The sequence below is a fragment of the Perca fluviatilis genome, chromosome 18 (assembly GCF_010015445.1).
Source record: "Perca fluviatilis chromosome 18, GENO_Pfluv_1.0, whole genome shotgun sequence".
In the NCBI taxonomy this organism is placed as follows: Eukaryota; Metazoa; Chordata; class Actinopteri; order Perciformes; family Percidae; genus Perca; species Perca fluviatilis.
Genome location: NC_053129.1, coordinates 17760286 through 17783215, shown reverse-complemented (window position 1 = coordinate 17783215; position 22930 = coordinate 17760286). Strand labels below are relative to the sequence as shown.

The 22930-nt window shown below is 39.0% G+C and overlaps 3 protein-coding genes and 3 non-coding genes across 7 annotated transcripts; all 6 read left to right on the top strand.

Annotated features, from left to right (window-relative positions):
• The first annotated feature begins 3305 nt into the window (after positions 1 to 3305).
• LOC120547258 (scavenger receptor cysteine-rich type 1 protein M130-like) lies at positions 3306 to 16057 on the top strand. Of its 2 annotated transcripts, none has more exons than XM_039782775.1 (17): positions 3306 to 3400; positions 4603 to 4680; positions 5254 to 5280; positions 5440 to 5751; positions 6908 to 7198; positions 7308 to 7622; positions 8074 to 8361; positions 8627 to 8941; positions 9191 to 9490; positions 10291 to 10599; positions 11794 to 12108; positions 12864 to 13172; positions 13272 to 13565; positions 13685 to 14020; positions 14115 to 14222; positions 15061 to 15145; positions 15268 to 16057. In XM_039782775.1, the coding sequence occupies exons 2-17, from the start codon at positions 4629 to 4631 to the stop codon at positions 15410 to 15412; spliced, it is 3801 nt and encodes a 1266-aa protein (XP_039638709.1). In that variant the 5' UTR covers positions 3306 to 3400; positions 4603 to 4628; the 3' UTR covers positions 15413 to 16057. The 2 variants fall into 2 exon arrangements, with proteins under 2 accessions (XP_039638709.1, XP_039638708.1); XM_039782774.1 differs by lacking the exon at positions 3306 to 3400 and adding an exon at positions 4239 to 4448.
• A 248-nt stretch (positions 16058 to 16305) lies between these two features.
• Positions 16306 to 18349, top strand: zgc:153284 (uncharacterized protein LOC751696 homolog). Its single transcript, XM_039782776.1, has 3 exons — positions 16306 to 16721; positions 17067 to 17234; positions 18070 to 18349. The coding sequence occupies exons 1-3, from the start codon at positions 16677 to 16679 to the stop codon at positions 18130 to 18132; spliced, it is 276 nt and encodes a 91-aa protein (XP_039638710.1). The 5' UTR covers positions 16306 to 16676; the 3' UTR covers positions 18133 to 18349.
• Positions 18350 to 19407: 1058 nt separating this feature from the next.
• Positions 19408 to 22346, top strand: rps12 (ribosomal protein S12). Its single transcript, XM_039782772.1, has 6 exons — positions 19408 to 19496; positions 19621 to 19668; positions 20566 to 20682; positions 20890 to 20992; positions 21404 to 21505; positions 22259 to 22346. The coding sequence occupies exons 2-6, from the start codon at positions 19655 to 19657 to the stop codon at positions 22319 to 22321; spliced, it is 399 nt and encodes a 132-aa protein (XP_039638706.1). The 5' UTR covers positions 19408 to 19496; positions 19621 to 19654; the 3' UTR covers positions 22322 to 22346.
• On the top strand, positions 20408 to 20483 carry LOC120547353. The gene has a single exon (XR_005637056.1). It is a non-coding gene; the product is annotated as a small nucleolar RNA SNORD101 (small nucleolar RNA).
• LOC120547359 lies at positions 20734 to 20818 on the top strand. The gene has a single exon (XR_005637061.1). It is a non-coding gene; the product is annotated as a small nucleolar RNA SNORD100 (small nucleolar RNA).
• LOC120547356 lies at positions 21178 to 21260 on the top strand. Its single transcript, XR_005637059.1, has one exon. It is a non-coding gene; the product is annotated as a small nucleolar RNA SNORD100 (small nucleolar RNA).
• Positions 22347 to 22930: the final 584 nt, after the last annotated feature.

The window sequence follows — 22930 nt, the reverse complement described above, 5'->3', positions numbered from 1 at the left end:
CAGCATTCATGTTAAGTGTGTAGTCACGGTCATCAAATTAAACAAACATTGTTCTTGTGTTATTCCACTGCCAAACTAGTTTAAAGGACAGGGTGTCCGTTATTTTCTCTTTTTGTCTTATTGCCTTCAAATCAAATAATAAGAAAAAAAACAACAATGAAAACAACTTTGTACATTCTGACTTCCCTACCCTGTCTGTGCCACTCAGCCCTGAGCCCATTCTTTTTTACAGAGTCTCTAAATATGTTTCAAATATATAGTTACATTTTTTGAATATTTATTTTAAGATGTGGATTAATACACATTTGGTGCTCTGAGTATTTACAGCAGCAGGACGGTGTTACATGAACATATCACCCAGTGCAACGTTGTGGCTCATTCAGGTGTTTATTTTTTATTATTTCCTTTTTTTGGACCACTATGTAGGTCTATGGCACACAGGCTTTGGCTGAACATATGATATTTGTCAGTAGGATCAATTCATTGTTGGTTTAGTTTTTTTCATTGGATTTGTTGGCAACATGAAAAACATAGACTCAGCTTCCCCTGCTGAGCCTCCCCTTATATTTCCAAAATGTTTGAGTAAATAAATGCTGAAATGTGAGCAGACTGCCCGGGTTTTACATATTATGAAATGATCATAGGTTGATACGTCATGGCCAATTTGTAGACCTGTCCTCCAATCTGTATTTCTCTGTCCCAAACACCAACACTAAGCATTTTCTCTTTAAGTCTCTCTTCCTTATTAAATTATTACGGGTGGGTGGTTGAGTTATTGCTTTTTGTTTACACATGAAGGACGCACACAAACAGATGTACCCTCGCTAGCCATTCTTCCCTAAATGTCGTGCCATCACGTGAAAGGATGTCATTTTTATTCAGTTTTAGTCACGGAGGGGACATCAATGTATTTTTGCCACTAACGACATTCCTATTTTGCTGAGTTGTATCCTTATGTATTGTGAAATCATGTAATGACTTTGTTGTGAAATATTAGATACAAACAAGTCTGTTGGACTGACTAAATGTACTTTATCTTACACTTCTCTGTCCGTGACTCTGTTGTGTTTAATTGTGGCATTTTTCTGTTTGTCTTGAGAATTATACGCAATGACACTTCACTGTATGAAATGTTTAAGTTATTTTGCCTCAGTATTTTTCACATGTTCATGTGATACTACCAGGGCTTTAGATTTAGACTCGCCAACCCGCCAATTGCGGGTAAAAAATTAACTTTGGCGGATAAAATTTAAAGGTATAGCCAATTTGGCTGGTGCTGAATGAAGCCAAGCGTCTGTTTGAATCAGCAGGCTGCAGAAACGATGTAACAAGTCAGTGTTTCCAGATTGGTCTGTTTTCTGCCAAGACAGTAGGGCCGTTTTTTGTGTCTTTGGCTTGGAAACATAATCTGTATCTGGCAACACTGCTTGTAGTACTAATCCTAAATTTTCCCATGAGTCGTGTCGTGTCAGACAACCGCTGGCTACGTGCCTATAGCATGCGTGTTATTGAGCACGTGCTATGCTGAAACGGAGAAGACGAACGGACCGGAGCCAAACACACCAGAGGAGCTGAAACTAAAGTAAAGTTAGTTAGGAAAAAAAAACGTGGCTAGTAGAAAATCTGATTGGCTGGTAACTTTTGAAATCTACTAGCCTTGTTGGCTGCTAAAAAAGTAAATTTAAAGCCCTGGATACGAACACAAAAGCGGTACACACAGTTGTTTTCTTTGCATATTTGAAACCACCCTGAACAACCTTTTGTCTTGAGAGGATCAATCTTAAGTCCCTTTGTAGAGGTGGAGGGGGTGTTGTTTTTTGTGATGCAGAAAACCCAAATTGCCAACTGAAAGAAAAAATTGCTAAACATACGTTTGTGTTGCTTATGTAGTGTCACCTACAGAGTCACAATAAACTCTTGGACCCACTATTGTGCAGTGACTGCGACTGGCTAAGAAAAATGGACTGAAATATAGACTCCAGAGACAGGTGAAGTGGCAAAGACAGTGTAGCAGAGATTATATGAGGTCACTGCGCACTAATGGTGATTGCTGATGAGGCAGAATTACACATGAATGGATGTTTGTTGGCCTAACAATTTTGTCTAATCTGACGCCAGAAAATGAATTGATACATATTGTACCTTCCTAGTGTCTAATTATTGATTATTAAAAACACCAGCATATCTCTGAATAGAGTAACAGCTTTTTTACCCACTTCTAAAATGTTGCTTGCTTTTCAAGGCTGTTCATCACTTAGTACTGCCTCTACTGGCAGAAGCTGTAGCACTAAGAATTAACAAATGTAACAACTGTTAAATTCCCCTGTGTGCTGTTGTATTTTAATCAAAAGAAACTGAACTGAGATTTTCTCATAAAAAGAGTCACTTTTGAGTTGGTCCTCTTTGAATTTGCCTTTGAACTTGTGAGACGATTATCTTGCTTGTGACATGGTCATCCTGTGTGTCAGGCCAAACACAGTGCCCCCTTTCCCCGGATGTAATGATTTACCCAGACATCAATATGTGCTTAACCTGCTGTCCAAACCTCAGTATCCTAACTTCTGTCATTAGAGAATACGGATAGAAGACTGAGGTCAGAGCTTCACTACTTTAAGAGCTTCTGGCTGTGTGACCCCTTGGGGGGGAAGGAGGATTGGGGGTTATATGAGTATGAGTAGCATCAAGAGGAAATTTGAGGTGTTATTATTTTGTGAAATGGTGACACATGCAACTCTGATCCGAAGGCAAATTAAGGAAATTATTTATACGTGCAAACAGATGGCCGAACCAGGCAACCTAAAATGCTGAATAGACAAGACAGTTATGCAATATCACCTAGACACAGCCTTAATCAAACAGTATATTATTATTATTATTATTATTATGAATAAAAAGCAAAAGAACAAAATGTCAGGAAAATTAGCTGAAGCGAAAACCACGATTCAGACCCTCCCCCAATAACAAAACAACTACATTCATTGAAATTAACAAAACACACAGGGATCACCACGACAGATAACAGATAACATCAGATTGAATCTACTTGCTGTGTATGCAATTTATTTATTATTTACTTCTTACTGATCGACAGAAAAGCTAGAGAGTTAGCCTAAAGGTTGTCGCTGTTGTCCTTAGCCTAGCTAGTTGGAGTTGCACAGCATCAATTGTTGCTCCACAGGTGCAGTGGTGATAGAAAATAATTCTGAAAGATGACTGTACTGAAGTATTTTGCAGTCTAGAACAGGAACTGAACAAAAATAAAATACTGAGGTTTACACTTTCACAAGGGGAAGCCATTCCCACTTCCAATGAGTCATGTTGATGTTAAGATGTTGGACAAGAACTGGTTCTGTCAAGTCAAGTGTTTGTGACAGAACAAGTCCTCAACTCATTTTGTAAGGTAAGAAAATTAATTGTAAAATATATTTTGTGTCAACAAAAAAATCATTTTAAAGCTCAATGTTTGGCACATGTAACTAACAGAGGAGGCTTCTTATTATTATATTATTGGGCTTGGAAGTGGCCTGGATTGTTTTGCAGCATAATCCAGGGCTTGGATCACATTGTGAGTAAAAAAAAGGCAATAATATTAACCATATGAAGTTTTGATGCATTAAAAACAACACATTTGAAAATGCATAATTAATGCCAAGATTAAAATTGAAATATGAATGCCACTGCAAAGCTCATATTTATAATGGAACTGAATGTGGAATTGCATTCATATTTTCTAATTGAATGTATGAAATTCCTGCAACAGCACTGTGAACTTTTCAAAATATGGTGTCATTTTTTATTTAACATATTTCTGTAATAGATTTGTACTCACACCAAGTCATAGGTTCTGTGGAGGCTTTCTTAAAGATCTTACGATGTTGTGCAGACGCAGCAAACAAACAGCTAAGTGGCCTGTTTATTGAGGCTACCACTTCATTGGAATTTAAAGAAAGGAAGCGAATTGGCTGTGCTTTGTACAAATTCAACATAAAAGGACTGCTGTGAATGATAACCAGAGGTGGGAGGGGACAGGTGGTTGGGTTAGCATTGGGAGTCCATGGTCACCTCTTGACATTCGCTCATAACAACTCTCCTTTTTACCTTCATTTACTATTTTTTTGCAGTTGTTTATTTGTTCTGTCCATAAATCTGCGATTTCATGCACAAGTGCTTAACAGCATTATTATACACATGGGTGTGTTTCCCTGTTGATTATACATTTCTTTTTCAAATAGTAATGTAGATGTTGTGTAAAACAAAATGAAATCCCCCGTCTTTAATGATTGATCAAAATGTCAACATGCATCCAGGTTGCAGTCCAAGTCCAGGCAGCCTCTTTTATTCATAACAATTACTGGATCTGCACATGCGGTGTCTATCCTTTAATGTTTCAGATGGAATCAGCTTTTTATTTTGAATTGTGAGTTCAAATAGCCTGGTGGATTCAAAAGGTAAGAGGTGTACTTAATCGCATTCGCAGATTTTTGTAAAAATCCAAAAAGAATTAACTGGATGGCTCCCAAAAATCAACTTTGCCAAAGACAGATAGAGACAGTAAAGTACCAAACTTTTTAACAATACTTTTTTTTTTTTTTACCTTGACAGCATTTGATCTACTTTGAAGACACAACATGATCTCCATTACTGCTGAAAAACTACATTTTGTTTGTTATTTGTCAATAGGTGAGTTTCTGTTTTTTTAAATTGACTTCTTCCTTTTGACTTCTTAAATCAAATCATATAAGTACAATTTAGTCAAACATTTTGGTTGCATGCTCTCAAAACCATGACAAAGATGCATTCACTAACCCAATTAATGCTAAATAGTATAGAATGTATGTATGTATGTGTTAGTATCTGTATTTATTGTTAGTTTATTTTATATTATTGTTTTAATGTATGCACCTTCAACCAAGACAAATTCCTAGTAAGTGCTACATACCTGCCAATAAATCTCTGATTCTGATTCTGACCAGAAGTGAAAGTCTCATTGTTTGTATCCAAAGAATATTCCTTTATTATTGATGTTTTGTTTTTTCAAATGTTCTTTCTTTGATCAATTTGACAAAGTTAATGTTGGACAATTTTGAGGGATGTTTTTTTGTAACTTAATGCTACATCTTAAGGGGCTATCCTGATACATAACACATTTGGTAAATTACAGCACTAAACGCTGCGCATTCATTGTACAATGTTGTTTGAAATATTCATGACCAATCTCTGGGCTGAACATTTTACTATATATTGCTGCTGTAGGTCTACTGAGTCTACCACTGCTTACAGGTTAGTAAGTTCTATTTATGTTTGATGCCAAAAAAAAAACACATGCACATTGAGAAGATTTTTAGATTTCTACAACCCAATCTAATAAAAAAAGGACTTTTTGTTATTGAGTTTGGTGACACAACCTACAGCTATTGTGCTTTCATTTTTCATTACTAGAATGTGACAAAATTAGGCTGGTCGGGCCTTCCCGTTGCTCTGGTAGACTTGAGGTCTACCACAGTGATAGTTGGGGAACAGTGTGTGATGATCACTGGAGCATTGCCAACGCTGACGTGGTGTGTCGAGAGTTAAACTGTGGGACAGTTCTTGATGCCAAAAAAGGCGCCTTTTTTGGAGAGGGACAGAACAGGATCTGGTTGGATGATGTTCAGTGTACTGGTCATGAGCCTTCTGTCCTCAAGTGCCCACACAGACCAATCGGGGAACATAACTGTGGCCACAGTGAAGATGCAGGGGTTGTCTGTTCAGGTAAGACTGTGTTCATTCTTATAGTATATTGTTATCTCAGTTATGTTTGCTTTACACCCACTTGTGTTTTATTTAAAGTTGAATTACTGGTTGGATACGACTCAAATTATACACTTTGTTCCTTTATTAAAGCAATAGTTGGACATTTGTCTTTGGGAAATTGGTCTTCTCACAGAGTTGATAAGATTGATACTACTCTCATATATGTCCATTAAGACTACAACAACTTAGCTTAGCTTAGCATAAAGACTGGGAACATGAGAAACATAAAAAGGCGAATTGTTATTTTTACACGAACAGATATGCAGATTATTGAGCTTTGGTTCTGGTAAGTGGATTTTGTCACCTTTGATCAGAGCCAGGTCAGCCTTATCCCTGTTTCCAGTGTTTCTGCTAAGGTAAGCTAATTGGCTGCTGGCTGTAGACTTATTTATATCAATTTTCTCATCTAACTTTCCATCTGTAAGCGAGTAAGCATTTTATCCAAAATATTTATGTTTCTTCTATAAACATTAATTAGGCGCTAACCTCTAATCACAGAGTAAGCTCATGAAATCAAAAATCACAAAACCCTGCATTACAAGTGCCCTGCTCAAATAATATGAAGACCAGAAATGTGGAACTGTCAAGAGAAATTGGGAAATACAGCTGTGGAGAAAAGCAGCTAACGCAGCATTTATCTTAGCAACTGATCATATTATTGCATCAAAAACCTAGCGATTGTATTGTCAGCAGAGCGTGTGAGCAGAGTTCAAGCGGGAGGATTTTGGATGGAGCGCAGAGCGGATTTTTTAAATGTTGGAGCTTTATCTCCAGCTTTGAGCAGGGGAGCGGAGGGAAAGAACAGCTCCGTGAGTGAGGAGCGGAAATTGTCACTGTTCCATGTTCGCATGGCCTGATCAGATCACAATGTGTTGTCTGCTTTAAAATGATTGCTATGTGTTGCTATTGCAGCAGAAATACAACAGACAGGTCAGTACATGACCAGCTGCTGTAAAGTGCAAAGAGCATTGGACAGAGCCCAGCAAACTGGCACTTCCTGTTTGGCTTCACTTTTCAAACCGTCCATTATTTTTTGCAGTCTGTTCTACTTACACACAATCATTTGTTGTGTATTTGTTGATTTTAGTTCAATTTCGATCTACATATTTTGCAGAATATGTGAGAGTGGTCAATGGAAGCAATCGATGCAGCGGTCGAGTGGAAGTCCACCATGATGGCAACTGGAAACGAGTGTGTAATGACTGGACCAAGGCAGACGCTGACGTGGTGTGCCGAGAGATTAACTGTGGCACTCCTGTCGATCAGGCTGAAGTGCTATATTTTGGAGAGACACATGACCTGGGTGGCGTCAAACCCAAGTGCTTTGGGAATGAGAGCTCTCTCTCACAGTGCAGACTTCAGGAATTCAAGGAAAGCTGTGTCGATGCTACTGTTGTCTGTACAAGTAAGTCATCTATCTGTTCAAACTACATCAGTAATTTTGTGTTGAACGTTATGTGGTTACTGGCTTCTGAACAAAAATGCCATTGTTTTTTTTCTTTTCCATCTGACAGACAATAAACTACTTCGGCTGAGTAACGGGACTAGTCGGTGCTCTGGCCGAGTGGAAGTCTACCACGATGGACAGTGGGGAACGGTTTGCGATGACAGATGGGGGATGCCGGAAGCAGATGTTGTATGTCGAGAGATGAACTGTGGGAGTGCTCTCTCGGTCCAGTACAAGGCGTTTTTCGGCAGAGGTCAGGATCGGGTTTGGTTGGACGATGTTGAGTGTACTGGTCATGAGAAGTCTCTTGCTGACTGCCCTCACAGAGGTTTTGGAGAAAACGACTGTGACCACAATGAAGATGCTGGTGTTATATGCTCAGGTAACACATGCTTTACTATGTGTAAATACATTACATGAATGAAATCAGGTTCAAAATCCTGATGACACCCCAATTTCAAGTGCCAGAGCGATATAAAAAACAAACATGAAACAAATAAAATTATGACTTTGTACTTCACTAAAACAAGAGCTGAAAATACCACACTTATCTTTCTCTTTTTTAAACTCCTGCATGTACTGTATACTGTATTGGAATTTTTATAAACATTACTTCCAAATTTCTACTAGAAAATTACTAAATTAGAAAATCCTGTGCAGTGTGGCGCAATCATCTTTTTGCTGTTCCTCTTTTATAGTTGTTCTTCGGTGCATTATCACATATTTAGAGGCAGTGCTGTTCTACTTGCCACAAATCCTATTTATGCCATTGCTGAAATATTAACATTTTTCTTTAACATTTTAAATACAATACCTTCTTAACTGCTTTCCAGATTCAGTCAGATTGTTCAATGGGACGGACCGCTGCTCTGGCAGAGTGGAGGTCTTCCACAATGGCCAGTGGGGGAAAATTTGTAATAACTGGGGCAATGAAGATGCTGAGGTGGTGTGTAAGGAACTCAATTGTGGCCCTCCAAAACCAACTCAAGAAAGCTTAAATTTTGGTGAAAGTGGACTGAGAGCCTATACAAGTAGATGCTCTGGCAATGTAACCTCTATCTCCCAATGCACACTTCAAGAATTGACAGGGAGATGTGAAGCTGTTTCTCTTTCATGTGGAGGTAAGACACAAAAGATAGGAATATACCGTACTGTAGCACAGTTTAACTACAATACCAAAGGATATGTGGTCATTGAAAACAAGATCAGCCTATCTATGTGCATTAAATCTTCTTCTTACTTACTTAAATGGCCTGATTGTGATAAATAAGTAACTACCTTAATAACTACAAAACTGAGTACATTTGACAGTCCAGATGAAGCCCACTATTTCATAATTTGACTTTAGCTCGTCATTACTTTTAACATGAGTGGATCTGTCCTCAGGTAATCCACCACTAAGGCTTGTCAATGGCACTGACAGATGTTCTGGTAGAGTGGAGGTTCAGCACGATGGCCAGTGGGGAACGGTGTGTGATGACGAGTGGGACATCAAAGATGCTGAGGTGGTGTGCAGAGCCATGGACTGTGGAACAGCTAAGACAGCCAAATCCAGTTCCTTCTTTGGTCAAGGCCAAGGAGACATCTGGCTGGATGATGTAGGCTGTATTGGTAATGAGACGTCTCTTATGCACTGCCGACATTCCACCCTCGGAGAACATAACTGTGGTCATGGGGAAGATGCCGGTGTGGTGTGCTCAGGTATCATCTCGATTATTGTTAGCATGTTATTTACTTTATTTTACACAGTGTTTTTATGCTTATTTATCTGTCGCCCCTAATGCCTCAAATGAATATTTTGCTGATTATTGTCAATAATAATATCATAGTTGTTTCTGCTACAATATCAATCAGTATATCACATACAATTTGAATTAACCAGCTATTCTTTTCAAACGTGTCCAAACCCCAACTAACTAATGGCTGATTCTCTCTTCTTTTGCTCTCCAGCTAACATTAGACTGATGAATGGGACTGACCAGTGCTCAGGCAGGGTGGAGTTATACCATGGTGGCCAATGGTCAGCAGCATATAATCTTAACTGGGGAATGAATGAAGCTGCAGTGGTGTGCAGAGAGATGAATTGTGGAGATCCTGTTAAGTTCTCAGGATCATATGGTCAGGGCAGACATTCAAGAGGGTATACAATCAGTTGTAGCGGTAGAGAGAGCTCTCTCACACTGTGCACACTGAGAGAATATGTCAGGACCGGGCAAGATCGCTTTGAAGAGGCATCTGTCAAATGTTCAGGTAAGACTTGAAGTTGAATTGAAATTTGAATTCCCCTCACATGCCTCTTGTGTGCTAGCCATTGTTTTAGAGCAGAGAGAACTGCTTATTTTTCACAATTTTGAAACCTAATCTTTTAGTCATTGAGTTTTGGCTGGGTGATTAATAATAACACATTTTCCTGTGGGGTCACAGCCTCAGAACACACATTTATTTTTGCTTTACCAGGACTTTAAAGACATTTGTCTCTACATTGAACATCTAGGAGGACCCATCATGCTGTTCAGTTTGTACTTCACATGGGAACATGGAAGCTAGCAAGTTAGGCTAGTTAACCTAGCTTGCTAACGTTAGCACCGATCACTAGGTGTTACTTTTCATTCATGTTAGGCCTATTTCAACACCTGCTGAGGTAGGTTCTGAAAGGAGGGTCGCCAAGCTAGCCTTAGCTGCCCCTTTTTACGTGTCAAGATATGGTGACAATATGACAAATGACCAGACTGTCAAAGGTCAAAGCAATGAGTCCAGTAATTGTCCAGCAACCTCATTACTCCATATGTTAACTTGTCATTTAAATCATGGAGTAACTAACATAGTCAAGGAAGAATGCAAAAATCACAGATGGGACCCAGCAACAACTAACAATGTTGGTGGCCCCCCCATTTGGGGTTTCAGTTGTAACACTTATGTAGGGGGCACTATCACAGCAGAAAAATAATTACAATTTCTTCTTTTAGGTAATTACAACTTTGACCAAAAAAGTACACAAATAAAAACAAACACCAAAGTTGGACTGTAAATTCATATACTGTCATTTCCAGGTAATGTGAAGTTGTCTGAGGGGCCCAGTCAATGTGCTGGAAGAGTGGAGTTCTACGACAATGGCCAGTGGGGGAATGTGTGTGGTGAATCCTGGGATGTGAATGATGCAAATGTGGTGTGCAGACAGCTGGACTGCGGGAGGGCTCATAAAATTACCACTGTGGCTGAGTATGGCCATGGTACGGGACACACCTGGATTGAACAAATTGAATGCAATGGAATGGAGTCAACACTGAGTCAGTGCTCACAGAGACCATTTAGAGACAAAAAATGCAACTCAACCTCAGTTGCTGGTGTTCTCTGCACAGGTAAGAAAAAGCATACAAAAATGACAAAAGATAAGAACAGAACAGAAAAAAAGATAAGTCTTGTTTGTTGTTCAGTTGTATCCCTCCCATAACTATGTCAATTTCATGTATGTTTTTTTTCCGCTTAGTTTTACAAAACTTGTTTCTATATATTGCCACTTTCAATCTCATTCCCACATGGCTTGACAGAAAAGATCACACTTACTTGGTGTTTCAACCACATTTTCTGGTCTTCCTCCACAGAAACAGTAGAGTTGCTCAGTTGTCATGAAGATGGTTTAGAAGTTATTAAATACCTACGTATGGTATTTCGGTCATGTAATAATAGGGGCTTGTAAATGCTGGGGGGCGTAACTCCCGCCACTGGTCAAAGATAAAGAATGACCTTTCAAGCTGAACACAGTTTTTTCATTGCTCTCAGTGTGACATTCAGTGTCCCCATTAACTTCATGACTACATTTTAAATCCCTCAATCCATCATATGAAAGAAAGGAAAGAAAAAAATAGATTGTCTCACTCTGCCTGTTAAGGCAACCCTAAACAGGCTCCAGTATGTCCAAAACTCTGCCGCCAGGGTCCTCACCCACACCAAGACCTTGCAGCACATCACCCCAACCCTCATCCACCTTCACTGGCTCCCAATTAAGTCCTGCATCAAATATAAAAATACAAATCCCTCCATGCTCTGGCCCCACAGTACCTCTCCAACCTGCTCCATCCATACACCCCACCCCGAAACCTGCAGTCCTCAGACACTGGCCTGCTCTCCATTCCCCACACCAGACTCTGTACCTTCTGAGACAGAGCCTTTAGTGTTGCAGCCCCATCCCTCTGGAACACCCTCCCTGCAGATGTTCGAAATGCTACATCCATGGACATTTAAAAAAAAAAAAAATCCTGAAACACCACCTGTTTACCACAGCCTACTACAACCTCCTTTAGTATAGCCACTGTAATTCTGTAAAGTGTCCTTGGGTTTAATGAAAGGCGCCATATAAATAAAAGTTATTATTATTATTATATTCATATTTTTCAAATGTATTGTGTTCCAAATCTGAATAGTGTGCAATGTAAGGAATACAATTCTTCATTAGTGTTCTTTTTTGATTAATTATCTGTCATATATTTGACTACATTAAAATGAATTTGAAATGTCTGATACCATATAATCATTTAGTTTACTCTACATTACAGGAAGTTTGGAGGTCCGGTTGGCTAATGGTAAAGATGAATGCTCTGGCAGAGTAGAGGTCCGTCATGGCAATGTGTGGCAAACAGTTTGTGACACAGACTGGACCCGGAGTAAAGCTGAGGTGGTGTGTGAGCAGCTGGAATGTGGAAATGCATTGAGTGCTCCTGGCGCTGCCCATTTTGGCCAAGGCAGTGGATCAGTAGTGGAGGCTAGCAATTCATGTTTTGACAATGTGACATCTCTTCAGCAATGCTCACTCAAAGGTTTCAGAGGAGCAAGGTGTGGGCACGAGCATGATGCTTCTGCTCTATGTGCAGGTAATAGCTTTTAATTTATGTAAAAACAGTGGAGTGGAAAATAATTACACATACTTCTTCAATAAAGTGCAATCATCCCTTAAAGAAATAGTTTGACATTTTAGGAAATACACTAATTTGCTTTGTTGTCAAGAGTTAGATGTAAAGACCGATACCACTCTCACTTCTGTAAGGTAAATAAGTAACTGGAGCCAAAAGTTGGTTGGCTAAGCTTAGCATAAAAACTCGGAAAATGTGAGTTACAAATTACAATTACAAACAGATATAAAGTACTAATTAGTTAGCTTAAGAGGTGCTGGTCAGTTTTGTTACCTTCAAACAGTTCGAGGTGAGCAGGTTTCCTGTTTTCAGATTTTATGCTAAGCTAAGCTAACCAGCAGCTGGCTCTAGTTACGTTTACATAACTAAAGCTCAGCACAAAAGCAAATTAGCATATTTCAAAATTCAGAATGTCTAATTATTGCTTTAATGTTTCACCTGCATGACAAAAGTGATATAAGCCATATTCCACATCATTATTTTTCTGTCAGTCCACCATTGTTTCCCTTTTTGCTGTTGAAATTACAACCGATATGATGGTGGGACAAAGAGTACTTTCAAAACACAATATGAAATGTATTGTGTTTTAAAATGAAAATGTATGTAATAGTACATGCAAATGTAATTACAACAACATATATACTAAAATTCTATGTAAATACATGTCTCCAGGACTGTCCCATTTGGACTCACTTAATTTCTGTTTTCATATGCAGCACAGATACGGGCAGTCGGCGGCTCAGGTCAATGCTCTGGTAGAGTGGAGATCTTCTATAAAGGCCAGTGGGGAACTGTGTGTGATGATGAGTGGGGAATGAGCAATGCTGATGTGGTATGTAGACAGCTTGGCTGTGGTCATGCCGTTTCTGCTCCTATGAGTGCCCACTTCGGTAGAGGCACTGGCCCAATATGGCTGGATAATGTGGATTGTAGAGGCGAAGAGTCTGCTCTCACACATTGTACGCATCCAGGTTTTGGAGTAAATAACTGCGGGCACGGTGAAGATGCTGGTGTTATCTGTTTAGGTAAGAGGCCTGGCTCATTTTTTATCTGTGAATGACCTTCCAACAGGTATTAGATGAAGCTGTGTTTGCTGTGATGAAAACACTTATTATCTGTTTCAGGTGCGCTACAGAAGCCCCAAATCACTTTCAGTCCAGCTCCGGAGGTAAACTGGGGTGAAAGAGTTGAGATCACCTGCAGTGTAGTAACGGAGCACATGGGTGGGACATTCGTCCTTAAAAAGACTCAAGGATCATTTCAAATGGAAAAATTCTCAGAGAACGAAGCTGCAACCTTTATCTTACCTAGAGCGGACTTCAGCCAAAGGGGGTCATACTTCTGTGAATATCAGAAGAAATTACCCAATCAAGTCATCTATTATCCTCAAGGAAATACTGCTGAGCTCTCTGTCAAAGGTATTGTGTGCTTTGTTTTCATCCAATTGAATATAATTGTTGGAAATTTGACTGTCCAAGATTTCAAACAGGTTTTATGATCCATATGAGTTTGTAAAAGTTGGTTTTCTATTCTGCAGTGAATTTGGAGAAGCCCAGCATCTCCCTGACATCTCCGCATGCAATGGTGATCTACAGCCCTGACAAAATATCGGTCACCAAAGGCAGCAGCTTCTCCATCACATGCTCCATTCACTCTACATATCCGGGAGGTTTCTTCTATCTGACAAAGTCTAACAAGAGCACAGTTGCTTCATTGTCAGCATATGGCCACTCTATCTTCTACATGGCCTACTTTGAATTCCCTGCTCTCGATTATACAAACCAAGGAGAGTATAACTGTGTCTACGGGCTTAACATTTCCTCAATGTCCTTCTGTTCTGTTCCCTCCAAGTCACTTCAAGTCACTGTAATTGGTAAGACCCAAAGAGTCCTTGAGAGTGTATTTGTCTTATTATAACTAGTTTTCTCCCTCGCTAACTCTACTACATTATCTTTTAACCCCTACAGCCACTTCATCCTCTTCAGTGGTCTCAGGACTAGTGGGTGGGCTGGTGGTGTTGGTACTCGTGCTGGTTATAGGTTACCTGGTCTGGAGAAGAAGAAGGCGAGGTGCTGGTAAGTGGCACACTTCTTATTTTACAAATTTAGCCTGATGCTCCCTTTGTTTTACTGTCATATAATGTGTTTAGATTGTTTAAAGCTGCACCAAGTAATATTTGATATTAACAATTGAAAAATGTAATTATAATATGAAATTAGCAGCCTGTCGTGACACAACCACTAATAATTATCACTCGACTGTGCAGTTCAACCGCAACTCTACTGTTTTGATTCACATAGTGTCATTTTTTTGGCAAAACAAACAGTGCACCTGACCAGCAAATGGTGCACAGATTACCTTAGCAACTAGTTTGTGAACATAGTGGAACATTTTGCAGCAACAGGTGATAATACGTTGGTGTTGGGTTTACAGATTGTTTCTGCTGACTCCAAGAGGTTCATTATGAAAAAACAACAATATGTAACTGATAATTATCATCAATTTTGCATATCCCCTCAGCACGAAGAAGTGTTTTAACATCTTTCAGCTCATTGTTTTGTTTTTTCCCAACCCGTGACTTCACTGTGAGCATGAGTTGCCCAGCACCACAGCAGATAGGCAATGTTAACGACTAGCTGGTGAACATAGTGAAGCATTAAGCAGCTAAAGAACCAGATATTCTTCAGAGTTATTGAGCTAAACATATCTAAAGGGATAGTGCACTTGTACTGTAAGCACCAAATTAATGCTATTGTTGCTCAGAGGGGCTTATGGAATATGTCGATGTTGTGTTTATGGCTTGTTGGGCTAATGCAGGTTAATGCAGGTTTATAAATGACAGACTTAGTTTCTCTAGATTCCCCCTGTATTTGATTCAGCTTAAACTATTCATTTTTTTTTACTACTTTTTAGGTACCATGGTTGAATTTAGTAACAGGTTTGGAGGAGCAATAAAGCAGGACGTGGATGACAGGAGTAATGGAGCATTCGATGGAAGGTAGTAAAAAAGGAGAACTTAGCTGATGTTATTTGCCGAGATATATACGTTTTATTTATTACATCAAACAACTTAAAATACATCCTTCTGATTGCATTTGTCACCCTCCTTATCTCCCTCAGAATCCACAATACCCAAGTGAATGAGAATGCACAGAGTCACAGCCCGGAACACAACAATGCTGATGTTGATAACTCTGTTGAGAGGGTCCCTGAAGACCTGGCTGGGAGAGTGTGTTATGAGCTTGAACCGCTCGTTCTCTCGTGATAACAAAAGGCTTCAAGGAATCACCTATGTCATGCGATTTCACTAAATTCAAAGAGTAACAAAACACCAGGCTGAAAAATATGTTTTTACGGCTCTCTCTGGTTAAAAGTTTCAAGTCTGGCACACCTGTAACCTCACCCAACACTGATGTCGCAGTGTACTGACACACCTGACGTACACTTTTACATCACGGCAACAAAAAGAGAAGTTAAACCACTGGAGGTCTGCTAAAATCCAGATTTTCAGCCGGTGTTCAGTTGCTATTTAAGGTAGACCATAGGAACTTTATGGACCTGTTTTAAGTGTTTTTACACCTTTTTAAATCAACACACTTTACATTTCCTCAAATAAATGCTGTGTTATTTGCTTTAAAAGACGTAGAAAATAAACTTTGCAGAAATTGAAAATGTGATTTTGAATAACATGCATGACGCTTATGTAAATGGTCAAAGTTTGCCCATAACACTTATTTTCCTACTTATTCCTGTAGTGATTTCTATTTTTCTGGGAGATTCTGCCAATCACAAAGCTAATGTCCCCTGACCTGTCGGAAGATACTGATTATGTTGTCTTTGTATTGCATGATATTTTGCTTTATTTAGTGTATGTGAATGCTGATCAATAAATTTGTAATGTTGAACAACACTTGCACCTTTTCATTCGGCACAGTTTTAATATGATTACACCCTCCTGATTTAGGAGCAAATGTGCTTAAACTTGACCAAAACAGCAGCCAAAATACAATATACACCATCAAATACAGCAATGAATTCTTAATTTGTGTAAATCCTTTAATCATCATAGATAATAATACAAACATAATCATCATCATTATCTAAAGAAGCACCTGAATTGAATTCAGCCTTCATAAATGTTATTATTTCCACCTACGTTTTTCCTACTGTAACAAAATGTCTTGTGGTGGAGGTAGAAGTTTAAAGTAGCATAAACTGGAAATACTCAAGTACCTCTAATGTGCTTATGTTCAGACCGTACAGTTACTTTCCACCACTGGTGTGTGTGTGTGTGTGTGTGTGTTTGTTTTGTGCTTTCACAATCGACATAGGCAGGCTACAACTGGAATGGCAGTCCCACAAGTGGGTGTGTCTATGGAGGCAGGTAAGCCGTGTCCAAACCTGCTCACCTTGTCTGCTGTTGCATCAAAACAGCTCCACATACCTGCATTTAGTATACTGGAACCTTCTGTCTCTGCACTTCTCTCAATCTGTCTTCAGATCAAAGTGTTATTGCTAAAATAGCAGCTATGCCGGTCATAGTGTTTTGTTCCAACGTGAGCGGTTCCCGAGAGGTACAGTATGCAGTCTTACTTGCTTCATTATTTTACTTCAAGTCTTATTACATTACCATATTGGTAACATTTAACAAAATATAAAGCATGTTGGATTCAGTACATCATACTTCATATTACATTCTGTAGACAAACTGTAGCTGCCCATTAATTCATTCAGGAATTTCCCCAGTGTGGGATTAATAATGTTTATCTTATCTTAAGGACAGGGATGCACATTTTATTGCAAAAGAGTGGTGTACAAGTGTGTAAAACTTGCTGTACAGTATAACCGTATAAGTCAAAGGGCTACACATTAATTTAATATTCTTGTGAATGTAACTAATGAAATACTCTCCTCTCCAGATAAAGACAAAACAGAACAAAATCTTTCATGTCCTGGATGGCAAGAAGATTGCCTACGAAACTGTCGACATTTCTGAGGATTCTAAAAAAAAGGATCTAATGAGGAACCTGGCAAAGAACTCAACTGCACTGCCTCCTCAAATATGCAATGGGAACAACTACTGTGGGGTAGGTCTCACACAATAACCTACAAAAGTAATAATAATGTGTATTGAAAATTTCTAAAAACTAATGGCATTCTAACTCAATGTAAATCATTTACACGCTTGCTGGAAAGAGGAAAAAAAAACGTTGGTAGTCTAGGGCGTTCACACAGCAATTAAATACATTCGTACACATGTTTACAGTCTATTATACCACCCACATTGTTTTTTTTACACACACACACACACACACACACACACACACACACACACACACACACACACACACACACACACACACACACACACATCAGAAATGCATGCGTAAGTGCCCACTCTACAAACACACACAGGTATGCTGGCACACACCCTATCACTCCACCAACACACACAGTCCAGGTTGCTCCTGGCAGGTTTTGAATCATTTGCCATTCCATTCAGATTTAGTTGTGACCTTATTTTTACAGTCTATAGTTGTGACAGAAAAGTTACTCTGGCTTTAGGAAGGCAACTTTGATCATTACAGATTACAAAATACCTATTAAGAGGTACAAATTAGCATAGAGTTACATTTTATTCCCTCAAACATTATAATTTTTAGCCACACTAGCGGCATGGCTCTAGGGATGTAAATAATAGTCGACAACTATTGGATGGATTTACTTCAAATGTTGTATAAATCTTTATGTTCACGTTTGGAAGATTGTATAACATTCACAGCACACAGTCTGTACAATATATAATAATTAAGATTTTGTTAAAAAAAGCTGTATAATAACTGCTACTTTCTTTGTCTCTCTGCATCCCCTCCACCCTCACCCCCAAATCCCTGACCCCCAACACCTTTTCTGCCTTGTCAGGACTATGATGCGTTTGACAATGCAGTCGAGGAAGGAACTTTAGAGAAGTTTCTCAAACTCTAAAAGCAATGGAGACCTGCTATGGGACAACAATGAATCTATAAAATACTATATTAACATTTCTGTGTCCTTTTATTTGATTTGGTTATCAAGGAACTGTACATTTTCCATTTGTACTTGCCTTCTTTTCAGGGAAATCCTAATGGGAATTTTTGGAGTTGCACATCTGAACAGTTTGTATGATTAAAAATAAAAAATTCTTAATATCGTTTGAACTCTACCTGTTGCACTCATTAACATGAGTTTTGTTATGTCTTATTTTTGTGAAAGGCTGATACAATGTTGTATATATCTGCAGATTTGACAGTGAGGTGAGATCACAATTACTGTATAACCTTGCTTTATGTAATTACAACAATGTAAACATAATGTCTAAAAAATAATGATTATTGTGGCCAGCTCAGAGCATCAGCACAGCAACAGATCACATTTGCTCTTACATCTAAAAGTGACACCAAACCTACACAAAACCACACTTACAGTCTAACGGTCTAACCATAGTTGCCCTTAATACTGACTGAAATAACCACAAAATAATTGTAGGAACAGCGGGAACACTAACACAACAATAACACTGCACTGTTGTAGGACTTTATATAAACTACAGAGTGTATTGAGGGCAGGGCTTGGGAACCGGAGGGTCGTCGACTCAAGTCCTCTTACGGACAAAGTATGGAGTGTGGACTGGTAGCTGGAGAGGTCTGTGGCTCAGAGGTTAAGTCCCACAAGTCAAAGTGTCCTTGAGCAAGACACTGAATCCAATTTCTCCTCGGACGCTATGTGGCTGTCCACTGCTACTAATGCTTAGGATGGGTTCAATGCAGAGATTGAATTTCACTACATTGTACTGTACGATTGTATGTGACGAATGATAAAGTGTCTTCTTGAGCAAGGCACCGGGCCTCTGTGTAATGTGGAATAACAACAGAGTAAAAAAAAAACATAAGTTCCATAAAGTAAGTGACATAATTTAATTTAGCCTATAGTTTAAAATTAACATTGATAGATTGAAAAAGTTAATACTTAGTAGGTCAATTCAGGTACTAGAGAGTAGGGATTTTAGCACTGTTGCTTTGTTTCGGTCATTGTAAAAGGAAGAATAAATAATCTAATGCCCTAATAAAGATTAAAAAAAAATACATTTATTTTGCATTATTTTTCTCTTTCATAGTTAATTGCATATGTTGCCTCTATTTATTCATATGATTCTATCATGGTTATTTCAGGTTTTGTGTAATTTTGAACATTGAAACTACAACAGGCGCCACTTGGACGCCACTGTATGGCACAGATGGGTCCTGGTGCTATGAAAGCAATGTCGCAAGTTTATGACGTCCTCTTTTACCGCTACCCGAGAGTAGGATAGGGTACGTTTCTCCGGCTATAGGCACAATCCAAAGGATTATTCAAACATCTTAATACATACATTCATCACTATGAGCTATTTGCGATGTATATTTACTCTTCTTTCATATATGTTCTTTATTGCAGAACTTTTAAGCCTACCATCCATCTTTAATCAACAATGGCCGAGGAAGGGTGAGCATGACGCTTTTATTTGCTGCTAGCCCACACAGTGAAAATCGGAATATCTAACAAACACATGGGAGCTGATTTCTTGTGAAAAGTGGTGATGGCAGTGTTGTAATTTTAGATTATTATGGGTATCTGTTTCGTACAATGACTGGTTCGGCGACTAACGTTAGGTGTAGACTGTTCTTTTGCATGAGCTAACGCTAGCTTAATGTTAGCAGAGTTGCATGTAACGTAAAACCGGGCAAGGGGACACTTAAATACTGTGCTAGCTACATACGCAGTTATCAAGTGTAGGGACGTATTTCAAACTCATAAGAAAGTTGAGTGTCTGATCTTGCTTTTTATAATTTAAACTAGAACAAAGTCAGTGGCTGCAATAATGTTCTATGAAACGTAGCAAAACTGGTTCCCACTTTGAAGCTGTGACTGTTAGCCTGAATTTAGAAGTACTAACGTTTTAGCTGAAAGAGCTCAAAGCACTATTGTGTAATAGCACATGCAATTTTGATTAATTAAGGTAAATGTTAAATGTCACACCAGTTGGACAGATGTCAGTTTATGTGCTGTGTGCTAAACACAACACAAGCAAATTGAGAAACCAATTCACTAATTTGATAATGCACGCAGTTTAAATGAATGAATGAACTTAACATCTTCCTTAACCTGATGCTAGATTTGACATCCCACTGATCTTGAAAGGTTAGCTGTTCTGAGGCATGCAATCTGTTTAACAGAGCTCTCTGGTGTGTGATGACTTTACTTTCTTTTGTCGGATACCCCTTCACTCAACAATGAGTGAGATCCTCAGTCTGACATCCTGGAAGCTCTACTGTAATCCACTAACTTGTCATGCCCATTTTGGTAAAACTTCATAAAAACTTGCAAGCCTGTTTTTGATAGCGTCGCTGCTGGAGGTGTGATGGATGTCAACACTGCTCTCCCTGAAGTGCTTAAGACCGCTCTCATCCACGATGGCCTCGCCCGTGGTATCCGTGAGGCTGCTAAGGCCCTGGACAAGTATGTTTTTAATTTTTACCTCATCAATATTTTGATTTGTCCTTTAGGAGGTGTATCGCTGATGATATTGTGGCTCCCTCTACTGAACTCTTATGTGGAAGCCTGCCATTGTTACCCAATTTCTGTCTGAGATGTGCCGTCAAATTTTGAAATGCCCAAAATGTTGAATGAGCCCTTACTGCGAGTTAATTCGGTGTTCTTTTGCAGGCGTCAAGCCCATCTCTGCGCCCTTGCAGGCAACTGTGATGAGCCCACCTACGTCAAGCTGGTGGAGGCCCTCTGTGCTGAGCATCAGATCAACCTGATAAAGGTAATGAACCTGCTCCTGATCAGACTGATTTAGTATCAGGTGTTGGGGACATGCATACGGCCAAATTCACATGGAATGAAATTAAATCCTTGGTGAGCTATGAAGTCATGTTTGATTGACTTCCAGTGCTATTGTTTCAGAGGTGTCTTTTGACTAAAAAGGTAGCCAGATTTGCAATGTACTGCTGTATCGCTGATGATAATTTGGCTCCCTCTACTGAATACTATGAGGAGATTGCCAATGTTACCCAATTTCTGTCTGAGATACAGCAAAGAGTTCCCACACTGCCGTTTTATTTTGCTGCACAAGTATTGTTTAAAAACTGAACGTAATTGTGGCTACATTTCAGTGAACATTAGTGACCCTGTTAATCAGGTGACACAAGTTAAAAGACTTAAAACTTTATTTCAGGTTGATGACAACAAGAAGCTCGGCGAGTGGGTCGGTCTGTGCAAGATCGACCGTGAGGGCAAACCCCGCAAGGTTGTGGGCTGCAGCTGTGTCGTTGTCAAGGTAAATCATCTTTTGCAAGGTTTTCGAAGATGCCTTCAATAATATTTTGATGAAACGCATTGCTGTTGAGACTAGATCTGCCAGTCAAGTGCAGTTGCTGTGCCTCGTGCCATGCAACTGTTGTAGATAATTCTTGGCTAGATGACAGCCAGGGTACGAGCCCCGTCGTCTACCTGTGATGTCTGGGGTCCCTAAGAATGGCTACAAATAGTAACACATGACAGAAAGCACCATGATTGATGGGTCATTACTGTAATCTTTCAAACTCCTCTGTCTGGCTATATTTGTTTCAATTTTATGTTTTGTTCCCAAAGAGTTGGAATTTTGGAAAAAGGTGTAAGATGATGCACAAAAGAATATTTCCATGATTTTTATTGGCCCGGTATTAAAATGGTATTTTGGGTTGGTTTATTTCTGTGTGTGCTGACATTAGTGATGGTCAAATTAAGCTTAGTGAAATACTTTATTTTCTGAGCTCACTAGATGGCGCTATCTGTTCAACAAAAGGTTGAAAATACACTGAATTGCCATTCCTTTAACCTTTTTTTTCTTTGAACAGAGCACCATCTAGTGAGCTCAGAAAGTAAAGTGGTTCGCAAAGCTTCATTTGACCATCACTAGCTGACATGTCCTATTTTGTTTTGGTTAACATAACACTGACACTGCTTAATTGGCCAGTAATCTTGCTTGGGCTGTAATTTAGAGCTTTGTGAAGTCTCTAACCTGCTCATGTCAAACTATTTCTGTCTACAGGACTATGGCAAGGAGTCTCAGGCAAAGGATGTGATCGAGGAATACTTCAAAAGCAAGAAATAAAATGTCAATAAAAAGTGGAAATGGAGCAGTTGTCTGAATGTTTTTTTTCCTCTTTGGATATTTTACTGAAAACAAGCAAGTCAACTAATCAAACTGGCAGTCACTATAAAATGTCTGTTAAGATGTGTTGCTGTACTCTGCTTGCTCACAAAACTTAAAATGTGTTGTCTGTACAGTAAATGGTGGTAAACATCAGCAATAAAAAGTGCCACTAAAGGGTTTTGAGCTCATTGACAAAGTTGTGCAATGTCTTCTGATTTATAAAATGTGTGCTTCACTATTAGCTAATGGGAAATATTGACATTTTAAATAAAATCCAGCACATCAATTTTGGTCATCTGAATTTTGATCAGTTATACATTTCATTAGGGAACCTTTGTATCTACAGACATTTCTGAATAATACATTACGGCATAACACGTGACCTCCTCAACTCTCCCCACCCACACAATTTCAAAAATCCAGAAAAGAAGACTAAAAATGTAATTGTCTTTACAAAAACATAACACTTCCTTTTTAAGTTTAAATTTACACCAGTTTCTGATGACTGCATTGTGTTGCGATTATTATACCACTAGGAAGAAAACGCGTGAAAGTGCGTCCGCCTGT